Here is an 11,563-nt window from a genome sequence, read left to right as displayed (position 1 = left end):
CTCGGGTTGCCCTGTGGACATATGCCCACTTGATTTCTGACACTCGCCACATTTTACTTTTTCAAAGATTTGACAAAAGCAGGCTTGTCTGGGACCCCGCACAGCACATCACTTCTTCTCTCCAAGGTTAATTCAATGGTTAGAGTCAAGACTAAGTGTAAAGAAATCTCAGGCCTTTTTCTCAGAAAAGCAGATCTGACAGTTCATACTTAGAGACTGAGGGAAATGGAATCAAAGGACAAAATGGCTTAATCAGGCCCTGGAAACCGTTACCTGGCAGGTTCCTGCCATGCACAGCTCCAGAGAAAGCATCCAGTCTTGGCCACACAATCCCTCCTTGCCAAAAAAAAAAAAAAAAAATGTGTTCACCCAAAAAGATTCCACTTTTATCCACTCAACAAACACTGTCAAGCTCCTCCCCATGTCAGCAGAAGGGCCCTCAGTTCCTGACTTCAGCTTTAGACGTTTCAACAGATCAAGAAGAAATAACAGGAGAAGATGTTTGTGAATGTTACAGCACAGTGTAGTCTTGAAAGAGACTGTTCTGTGCTGCCCGTGGGGAAACCTCTGTGTCAGTGAACTTCAAAGAAGCAGGGGACCCGTGTCCAATCTCCACTCCCTAATGCCACCTCACCCTCCCTCACACACAAGCATTTGCCAACTCAAGTTCTGAAATCTCTGCCATATAGATGCAGCTCTTGTTCCCACATCCTAATGGGGGCTCAGACCCAGAGCTCCCGTCCCACCCTACCCGAAAGCATCTCCACAGGGTAAGATCCTATCCCTTATTCCTCATATCCACTCAACCCCAAAGTAAAGGATGCAAGGAGGACCCCAAATGTGGTGAGCTGTGAAACTGAGGACCAAGTACTCCTCCCCTGAGGACAGCTCGAGGGACAAGCAATAGGGTAAGGACTTCAGAGTCCCCTCCAATTGGGCTTCCCCCTTCCCCCACCATTCACTGGGGTCTGTACCTGGAGCTGGAGTCACTGATGTTCTGCTCTGTTGGGCTGTCGCTGTCATTAAAGAGCCCAGTCCAATTGGCCTGTTGGTCGCCCCTCTGCCAACCAAACTGGAAGCCTCTGGCAAGAAAATGAGGCAATGGATATACACACTGGTATGTTGGGTTAGACCTAAGAGTCACATTCTGTCCTTGTCCCCACAACTTTTTAGTTATACACTAGAAGGAGAAGATAGTGCTAATTGCAACCATGGGGATGGATGATGGTGGTGAGGCATGGCCCTCTGTCATTTTCATTCTTCTGCATCCTTCCCCTGCTCACATCTTCCCCACATGGCAAAGCACATGTTTTACACACAGGGAAACAGAGGCTTACTGGGACTAAAGTCACAGGGCTCTTCTACCTCCTGTGTGGTGCCACCCCTCAACTCCTATTTCTAAGTTGAGTTAAGTGAAAAGAATTCTATCACCAGTGCTGTGCCAGACACGACCTGGAGGATTTTAATTCACCGTATGAGGATTCCCACTTCTGGTTTAAGATGATGGACCAAGCACATCTATATCTAAGTCCCTCCCCAGCCCTACGACAGTGGTAGCAAAGCAAGGAGTAAAAACATGTGCATGAAGAGGAGGTGACAGAAGGGACCAGAAACAGTTCTGAAAGACAGCAAGCAGGTGGGTAGCTGACTCAGGTCAGAGAAAGCAGCCTCCTGATGGCCTACAACAAGTAGATCCCTTCTCAGGACACAGCCGCAAAAGGATCAGGAGTAGCCAGGGACGGGCTTCTGCAGGTGGGCACGTGAGATGCACCCAAAGGAGGAGGACTGGGTTAAGCATATTTAAGAAGCAATAAAGCACACAAAGGGAGCACACACCAGGCTCCCTTCCCACATACCCCATGGACAGCAATAGGCTTGGTCTTGGAGAAGCTGTCTCAGAAGGGAATTCTGCACCCAGAGCTGCCCTGAAGGGCTCGAATGGTACTCTAGAACATCGACTGGTACTCTAGAACCTCAACTGGTACTCTAGAACCTCGACTGGCCCTAGAACCACGGTGAAGCATTGCCCAGCCTGAACCTCTGGCCTGGTGAGGAGTGTGCCTTTCAAGAGAGGAAGCTGAGCAGCTTTGTTAAACGGTTAAGAATAAAAGGGGGTGCCCTCCTAAGTGCCTCGGGCCCAGCTTTCTCCAGCTAGTACTGTGTCAACCTGGGGCTGGTGAGCCCTTTGCCGTGGGACTATCCTATGCTGCATGAGGTATTGAGTGATGTCCCCAAGTCTCTGTCAGCTGCATCCGGCCCCCGGCTCTTCTGCTTGGATGATCAAAATGTCTCTCGGTGCAAAAGGCTTCTAGGGGTAAGATCACACCTACTAGGAATCATTGTCATGCAGCAATGCATAGAACTCCAAAAACCCACTTACATCTGCCTGGCCCTCAAATATGAGGCCACTTCTTAATACCACTTCAGTGAAAAACGTATTGAACCTCCAAGTCCCAGTAGAACTAAGGAGCAAGGAAAGGGGGAGTTCTGGGCAGGGGGAAGAGGAGACAGATGAAAATGCTGAGGAAAAGAGTTAATAGAATTATTAATAAATAGCCTCTTAGCTAAGGGAATGAGGGCTGCAGATGGATTTTGGAGCTGTGCCATCCACACCCTTCTAATTAGCTGGTGCTCTCGGCCAACTCTCTGCACTTTCTTGTGAATAAACAGTGTAGATGTCTCTGGAGTCGTGGAGTGGGAGTACCTAGAGATGAGGCAGCTGCTCTTGTTGCCAGTCAAGCTTGCTGGGGTCATTTTGCTCCGCTCAGATGGAAATCACTATCAGACAAATAACTTTCCAGAATTGGTAGGCCTGGGCGCTTGGAGCACCCTTGAGCTGACAAATTTGGATGCCTATGGCTCTTAAGGCCTTAGAACTAGAGGTTTGTAGTTTCAGGTTGTAGAAGACAGAGGCTTACAGTTTTAGGTACTCCAGTTGTGGGCTTGACTACCAGCATCTCAGCACTGGCCAAGGAGCATCTCTTCAGTTAGCAGCTCTAATCCCACTCAGTGCCTGCTTATGCGACAGTTCCCAAGGGTTCCAGAACCCTTGGCCCTGGCCCTCAACAGCAAGTGTAAAGTTCTCAAGCCTTGAGGGTCAAGCCCCTTGGACCTTTGGGCCTTGAGAATTCTCTGGAATCTTCCAGTAACTGAAGCCCAAAGTTACTGCTTCAAAGTCTTCAGAGTCTTCAGCTTGTGTCTCCTTCTTCCCTGTCTCCAAACCTGCACCACCCCTCACTACCTCTGCTCCCTGTAGGATCCACTCGAACTCACTCCCTGAGCCCTTCAACTACCTTCTTGCTTGTGTTTCTGCTACCAAAGCTACTGCTACATCTGTCATCATTGCTAATGTCATGGCCACTGCCACCCACTCCTCCTGTTAGCAACTGAGCCCATCCTATCCTTCTTCAGATGAGTCTAACCTATGTCAGATTTTATGTCAAGTTGACATCATACTTGCCAGGACAGCAGGCTAGCAAGCAGTGTTCCTCCCAGGCCTCTGCTTCTGTTCCTGCCTCTAGATGTCTTCTAGAGTTCCTATCCTGACTTCTCTCTATGATGGACTGGGCTGTGGACATGTAGGCCAAATTAAACACCCCTCTCCCGTTTCTTCTGGTCACAGTCTTTATTATAACATTAGATAGCAAACTAGGACAGCCTGGTGAGAAAAACTTCCCCATGGACTCTACTCAAAAGGTCATGTAGCCACACTGTCACCTTTCCAGCCACAAAAGACAGCCCTCTCCCAAGAGTTATGCCAAGATCAATATATAGTCACTAGGTGCAAGGCCTGAGCATCAGATGAGGCACTTGCTGTAACTCAAATTAACACGAGCAGGCTGCCACAGAGACAAGACAGGCTGCCACAGAGGTTTCAACCATGAAGCTGGTTATCATTGTGTGTGGCACTAAAGTTTATTTTTCTTCTAGGCTACTATTTTTTTTCTGGTTTATCTAAGAATTGATAATACTGTTTCTCAAACCAAATATTACATAATTTAAATTTCATTCCTGGGCTAAGCATAAGGAACTGACCCTGATTACCCAATTTGATCACAAAGAGAAAGGTTTAATTGGGATGAGACCAGGATAACGAAGAAACCTTCTCTCCCTGAGTCGCTTCTTCACTCTTCCCTGTGAGTTGCAAACATTCCTGGAGTCTCTACTGTGTTCTACAAATCCTGGCCACCGGGATGACTATTGGGGAGCACGCTGTCGTGTTTGGAATCTTTACCATAAGGTGAGGTGGTAACACTAACCCACATGAAAATCTCAACAAGCAGGAAATAACACACATGAGGACTAAGCTGGTGTGGAGATATTAGCACACATCTAAGTAAGGATGTATGCTGGCAAGTGGGACGGGCAAAATCAAGCACCAAAAAGAGGCTGAATCTGTTTTGTCGGGTTTTCTTTTCTTTTCTTTTTCTTTTTTTTTTTTTTTTTTTTTCTTTTTTTTTTTTAGGGGGAGGGATGAAATGAATACTACAGAATGAACATTGTTGACTCTCTGTCTTGTCTTTGTGAAAACTTCTTCACCATGTTCTTGGGCCTGCAGGATGGCACAGCCAGGAAATGACTTTATCACCAAGCCTGATGACCCAAGTGCCATCCCTGGGGGTCCTTGTTAGAGAAAGAGAGGACTTCGTAAAGTTGTTCTCTGACCTCTACATGTGCACCATATGTGCACCATCTCTCTCTCTCTCTCTCTCTCTCTCTTTCTCTCTCTCTCTCTCTCTCTCTCTCTCGCTCTCTCTCTCTCTCTCTCTCTCTCTCTCTCTCACACACACACACACACACACACACAGTACCCTTCAACCACAAGCCTGCATAGTGTAAAATGCTGCAGGGCTTTATTCTAAGGTCCTGTTGGTAATTATGAGTTTATCACAGGCAGCTCATTTTTAATTAAAATTTACCATTACCTATGCTGTGTGCATGTTTGTGTGTGTGCACACACGTGTGCTTTCACATGAAGTCGAAAGTCAACATTTGGAGTCCTCCTCTATTGCTTTCTGCCTTATTTTTCAAGACAGGCTCTCTCACTGAATCTAAAGTCACTGGCCGTCCAGCAGGCCACAGGAACCCCATCCCTGCTGCCACAGTACCAGGATTACAGGTGTTTGCTACCAAACCCTACTTTTTTTACATGGGGGTCTAAAGATCGCATCTAAGTTTTTTTTGTTAGTAATGACTAAGCAATCTCTCCAGCACCTGCTCCCCCGACAGGAAACAGCACGGGAAGAATTAGCTAGTGTACTGAAGGCCTAGGCAATCATATTTAGTGGCTTCAAGCACTGGTAAGCTTGCGGGTCTCCCTGGCTGCCCATAGTTTCTCAGATACAAAATTGTTTTGGTCCTGATTTCCTGGCTATGAAATAAGAGACAGATCCACCAAGGTTCAGCTTGGCTTCCTACTGTGTGGTGGTTGTGGATGACAAGGCTCAGCTTGGCTTCCTACTGTGTGGTGGTTGTGGATGACACACACACAAGGCTCAGCCAGGGCCCTGCTGCATGAGCTTCAGATATCAAATTGGATCCTCTGCTTCCAAAATGATCTCTTAGTCATTTAAGGATTGGGGGACCTGCCTAGGTTGCCCAGGGTGGCTACCAAGGAAACTTTGGGTGTGCTGGGGGGGATCACTTCTCAGAGAATTTAGAACAAGAGGAACATTCCACTGAAGTTTAATTACCTCCATTAATAATACCCTCTAGAAACCATAAAGCATTATCTTATTTAAAATTTATGAGTGGGTTTGAAAAAGAAAAACCATGTGTTGTCTCCTTTTCTGTTTCCTACTCGACAGAAAGTGAACCTTGCCTTTTGCCACAGTCCCACTGCTGTGACGTTCTGCCGAGTGAGTCCCATAGAAAGGACACCAGCATTGAGAGGCAAAGGGGACACAAACCCTCATCCCTAACCCAGAGGCTGTCTCCAGTTGATACCACTTGCAAACAGAAAAAAGACTTGTCTTCTTTAGCAGCTCTCACTGGGCATACAAAGCACTCTTGGGGGCAGGCAGTAGGTGGTCAGCACAAAATGGACTCATTTTTGTCAGGACATTTTAAAGACATTTTTAATTAACTGATTAATTAATTGATTTAACACCTTGCAGGTCCTTTGCATACACATGTTAAGGCTTGCAGTCTTGTGCTTTAATGGGATTCCTGTGTGTGTCTCTGCCGTCTGTGTGTCTCTTATTCTTCTCCTTTGGCTTTTGTTGTTGTGGCTGTGGTTTTCATTTCTGTGACACCAAACTATACTCAGTTAATTCTATAGGATTAAAAAATATATATTTCAATACATATTTTATTAATATAGTTTATACAATATGTTAAATATATGTATCTCCAGCCGTTGGAGAGATGGCTCAGCACATAAGAGTGTGAACTGTTCTTCCAGAGGACTGACTGGAGTTTGGGTTCTAACACCCAAATCAGGCGGCTGACAACCTCCTGTGTGTCCAGCTCCAAGGCTCCCACTCCCATTTATTTATAGGTGTCCTGGTCATCTGTACATGTGGCCCATACACAATACCTCAGTAAAAATAAAGTTCAAAAAGTGTATCTCTGTGTACGTGCAAATATGTGTGGCTGCCAGGGGAGGCCAGAAGTTCACACGTGCTCTCAACTGCTAAACCATCTCTCAATCCCCACTTGATGAGACTTTAAACATCTAATAGTTTGGGGATAGTTATAGAACTAAAACATTCTCTTCAAATTTTGAGCACAGGGTTGGGAGTGTGGAGCGGTGGTTGGATATTCAGCTTGTGTTCAGTCTGGATTTGATTTCCAGCACCACAAAACAAACAAACAAACAAACAAACAAACAAAAAGGTGAATACCTATACGAACTAGGAGTAGATAGGAAATGCAGATCGTCTCCACAGATGTAACTACAGTTAAGTCCACTGGTTTATAGAACTTTCCCCTCAGCCATTCTTGTTTATGTCACCCTGGAACTTAATGATCCCTGGGACGGAGCAGAGGGAGGGCAGGGCAGCGGTGTCTGTGTGTCTGGAGCGGCTGCAGCACTGGGGAGAGTGATCCCAGGACCCTAAAAGGATCTGACCTTGAGGCACAACAGGTTCCATCCAGCCAGTGGTCTGCAGCTCCAAGGCGTGGTCACAGGCAAAATGGCCAGGGAGTCACAGGGCCCAGTGCCCTGTTTCGAGCAGCATGCTCTCCAGCTGTAGCTTGCCGACGCTCTCTATGTAGGGCTGGTGCAGCCACATGGACAGGCAGGTCAGGGGGAGGTTCCGGTCTGCAGTATGAGCCAGCTCTGCGCCAATGGTGCGCTTCAAAAGCTCCTCCTTGTGTGCCTCAGAGAGCTGGCCGGAGACCTCGTGAAGAAGGCTGTGGGCCACGAGTGAAATAGAGGGGCCAGCTGCTTTCTTCCCTGTGGTGGAAGTTTTCTAGTTCACAAATTCCCTTGGTGGCTGAAGACAGCTTTTCCATTTTCATCTGTATTTCAGTCAAGCCTGTAGCTCCTCACACAATGCTTCAAGGCCGTTCTCATAGTCTGGACTTGTCTTTTCTTCCTCTCCAATGGGAGTTGGGCTGCTGCTCTCTAATTCCACCTTCTCTTTATTCAACAAGCTGACTTTCAGGTTAGCAATACTGCTCACCGTGGTGAAGCCCTTGTTGCCAAGGCTGTCCCATTTCAGGATTAAGTTATTAAGTTTTCTCGCGCTGACAGATAAGACAGGTTTTCTTGGTATTGCAATCCCAAGAGCCTTTGCTTCCACGCAGGTAGATCCCCAGGACTTTGACTTTTCTGTTGTTCATCTTATCCAACTCTGATTTGTTCAGTTTTGCTTCGTCTCATTTTATTTTGTTGTATTATTATTCTCTAGGTGCCTGTCTGTTTTCTAACAAGAGACAGAAAGGGGGTGAATCCAGATGGAAGGGGAGGTGGAGAGGGTCTTGGAGGGGAAAACATAATCAGAATATAGTGTATGAAAAAATATTTTCAATAAAAGAAAAATAGAATGAATGAAAGAGAGAGGGGAGGGGAAGGGAGAAGAGAGACGGGAAGGGAAGGAAGACAGAAAGCCCCAGAGATACTGTTTGGGTCAGCTGGCCCTGGGCTCTAGAACTTTCCAGAAAACAAAAGGTAGATCAGCCAAGCACACTGTGGCTCAGAGAGTCCCCCAAAGGTCTTGTTCCACACAAGACCTCCAAGCTCTTTACATGGCATTATGGGTAGAAAGAAGGCACCTCTTTTTTTCAGCCGGCTGTGGTGCCCTGAACCTGGGATCTAGGCACTTGGGAGAGTAAAGCAGAAAGATTTCCAAGTTGGAGTCTTGTCTCAAAAATAATTAATTAATTCCCAGCAGTGATAGATAAGGCTTAATAATACTTTTAGTTGAATAATTTTAAAGGATCCATTTCTCTCTCACCAAGCACAGCTTGTGAAACAAAAGGTATAACCATTCTTCTCTTCAGTTAATAGTTATCAAATGTCACATATGGTACATCGTAGCTGACTGAGCGTATGTGTCTTTTATGGATTCGTTCTATTTTTGTTACAGTATGTGACATATCAGATCATTCTACACTTATCACACAGCCACAAGGCTGGATGCCAAAGATCAGTAGCAGACCCAATGTTTCTCCACCCGTGGGTCACGACCCCCTTGGGGGCGGGGTTGAATAATCTTTTCACAGGGGTTGGCCTAAGGCCATCAGAAAACACAGACATTTACAGTACAGTTCATAACAATAGCAAGGTGACAGTTATGAAGTAGCAATGACTTAATTTTATGGTTGGGTTGTGGGGGTCACCACGACATGAGGAGATGTATTAAAGGGTCACCGCACTGGGAAGGTTGAGAACCGCTGTTCCAGTGGGGGCTGGACACCGAGACAATAAAGAAGCTACTGACAAGAGTGTACCAGAGGGTGAAAGGCATGGTGGGTAACGGTAACTGGTAGAAGGAGAGACATGCGGCTTGGAGTGTGGCCTTTCAAGACAAGAGTAGGAGAACGCTCTTGGTGAGCAGGGACTTCTGGGAAAGAATGCCCAGCAAGCATGGGCAACAAAGACCCGAAGCATATGGACACGGGGAAGCCAGGCGCAGGGTGGCAGCTGATAAGGCCTCAGTTCATGGAAGTGACACCACCTGTCTCTGCTCCCTTGCTGCTTCTTCCTCCAGGGAAGTAGTCCAATTTCAGAAAAGACCCAGTGTTTCTGGGGAATTGATAGTATAATAACAATGTTCCTCTCTATGGCTGCCCTCCCTGTCACAGCTGACTGACTCGTGATTTCCTCTCAAAGCTCCACAGTAACATTACTAGAGAAACGTGGGACAAGGTGAGGGTAAGGGGCGGTGCTCATTCTCTCGTAGTTGGTCCACTGCGCATGATCATCCACCGCACATGATCATCTACTGCGCATGATCATCGGACTGGGCCCCAGCTCTCCCCACTCTCAGATAGGGATGGAGGAGATAGGCAAACTGGTAATCTGGGTGGATCATATGAGGGCTCCGAATGGACAAGGAGTCTTTTCTTGAGTCCCTCCTGGGGAGCAGCTGAGCCAGGGAGAGTCTAAAGCCCTGTAGCTCCGCGGAAGCCTCGGAAGGGTGCAAGATCCACAGCGCAGAGGCAGGAGAAAAGCAAGGAACGCCTGGGTGTCAGCCAGCCAAGGAAGGGTTCAGAGGAAGAGCACGAAGCACGCTCCAGGCTGGGCTCTGGGACCAGCACCGCAGCCGCCTCAGCACAGCAGTAGACTGAGGCTGCTTCCAGACGGGCAGTGTTGTCCTTAATGTAAGGCCGAGACTCTGAGCTTATACTGCGTACCCCTTTCCCTCCCAGGTGACACACGCCCAGCGGACTCTTGGACATCCCAATGCTGCCACACCCTCCTCAACTGCTCTTTGCTAACTACCTGCTTGACGTTTATTTCAAGGAGGGATTGCTTACGAGAAATAACAGGTTGCAGGGAGAAGGAAAAATGTTACATACCAGCCGTGACCAAATGCACAACAGCATGAAACCTCCCACCAGGCCCCATACCTTGAAGATGCCAAGATAAGATCAAGCCCTTATCTAGGAAACCTTGGGGGAAGGGGCATTCCAGATCCAAATTATTGCACTTCTGTTTCCATACCCAGTTTCTGGAACCTGATAGTTCTCCAAAACCAAAATCATCACCTTCTCTCACCCCAAGGACAAGCTGAGGTGGTGTATAATGAACAATCATTAAGAAAAGAAGCATTCTGATTTCCTTTTGTGTGTCGGATGATGACATCTGATGGGAGTCCCTGTGCAGGGTCCTGAGGGATGAGATAAAGGAAGCACCTCTTGCCCTGACCTTACAAGCTATGGGCTTCACAGGTCCCCCTGTGTTGTAAATTGGATCCTCAATGTCCCACAGAGACCTGCCCTTTGAAGGCTTGGTCACCAGATTGGGGTGCTATTGTGGTAGAATTGTTGGGGGGGTGGGTCTCAGTTACAGTTTCAGGGAATCAGTCCATTGTCATCATAGCAGGAAGCATGGTGGCAGGCAGACATGGGGCTGAGAGCTACAGCCTAATCTATAGGCAGCAGGCAGAGAGAGAAAGAGAGAGAGAGAGAGAGAGAGAGAGAGAGAGAGAGAGAGAGAGAGAGAGAGAGAGAGAGAGAGAGAGAGGGAGGGAGAGACTGGACCTGGGCGGAGCCTTTGAAACCTCAACCTCATAGCCCATCCCCAGTGACACACCTCCTCCAACAAGGCCACACCTCCTAATCCTTCCTAAATGGATTACCCACTGGGGACTAAGATATGAGCCTGCGGGGCTGCTGTCATTCCAATCGCCATGGATGATTTGGAAGTTAGTGATCAGGGGTGCACCGTGAAGGATATGCTGGATTCCAACCATCTCTCTCTCTCTCTATTGTTCCCTGGTTACAACGAGTTGAGCCGCTTCATCCCCCACAAGTTCCCATTATGACTTAATACCTCAACCCAGATCAGAGCAAGAACATAAGCAACTGTGCACTGAACCTCCGAATCTGCAAGTCCAGACAAACCTTCCCTTCTGCAAACCAGCACTCACTGGACTGTTGTTTCCACAGCAGCTGAATGGCTCACCTGCCACCTTCCCAACCTCTTGGGCTGCACCAGCTTCTTTGGGGAATAGAACATCGAGATGCTTTGTCCCTGTTGGGTGGATGGGGGACCCGCTCCATGATGAGAGCCGCAGAACGCATGTGAAGGCGGCAGAGGCAGGCTGTCCTTTACCTTGACCCAATTTCCGAGCCTCAAGTCTCAGGTGTGAGCCAGCCGCACAGTGCAGCCTAGATTTGCACCCTGGAGGCACGAGGAAAAGGAGGCTGGGCCGTATATTCGAATCCTCTACACTTGCGCATTAAGAAGAGACCTCGGGTGGGTCCAGGGTACAAACAAGAAAGCCACGGGATGGTGTTGCACAAAGCAGTGGAGTGCAGCCAGCATGGGTGCTAGGAATTCAGGGGACAAAGGGGCACTGTGGGAATGGAAGGAGTGGGAGGACTTGATGGCCAGGCGTCCAGTTAGGAGCAGGAAGAGGGACTTAGTCACAGCACGGCCAGAAGCGTG

General features: G+C 47.8%; 2 protein-coding genes across 5 annotated transcripts in view; both read right to left on the bottom strand.

The window, feature by feature from the left end:
- Window positions 1-11,563, bottom strand: part of ST8SIA5 (ST8 alpha-N-acetyl-neuraminide alpha-2,8-sialyltransferase 5) — a 61,709-nt gene that overhangs the window by 38,527 nt on the left and 11,619 nt on the right. For 2 of the 4 annotated variants that reach the window (XM_080919906.1, XM_080919907.1), the window contains exon 2: window positions 975-1,082. The exons of the other annotated variants lie outside the window; for them this stretch is intronic. In XM_080919906.1, the coding sequence (XP_080776032.1) occupies window positions 975-1,082 (108 nt within the window). The remainder of the gene's footprint in view (window positions 1-974; window positions 1,083-11,563) is intronic. 4 annotated transcript variants of the gene reach the window in all.
- On the bottom strand, window positions 6,143-9,849 carry CINP (cyclin dependent kinase 2 interacting protein; the record flags this gene model as incomplete). Its single annotated transcript, XM_080920511.1, is given in 6 exon segments — window positions 6,143-6,274; window positions 6,846-7,348; window positions 7,351-7,386; window positions 7,389-7,478; window positions 7,481-7,777; window positions 9,681-9,849. Coding segments are annotated over 5 exon segments (792 nt in total). The 3' UTR covers window positions 6,143-6,274; window positions 6,846-7,148.

The sequence above is a fragment of the Micromys minutus genome (assembly GCF_963924665.1).
Source record: "Micromys minutus genome assembly, chromosome: 8".
In the NCBI taxonomy this organism is placed as follows: Eukaryota; Metazoa; Chordata; class Mammalia; order Rodentia; family Muridae; genus Micromys; species Micromys minutus.
This window is presented reverse-complemented; position numbering and strand designations above follow the sequence as displayed.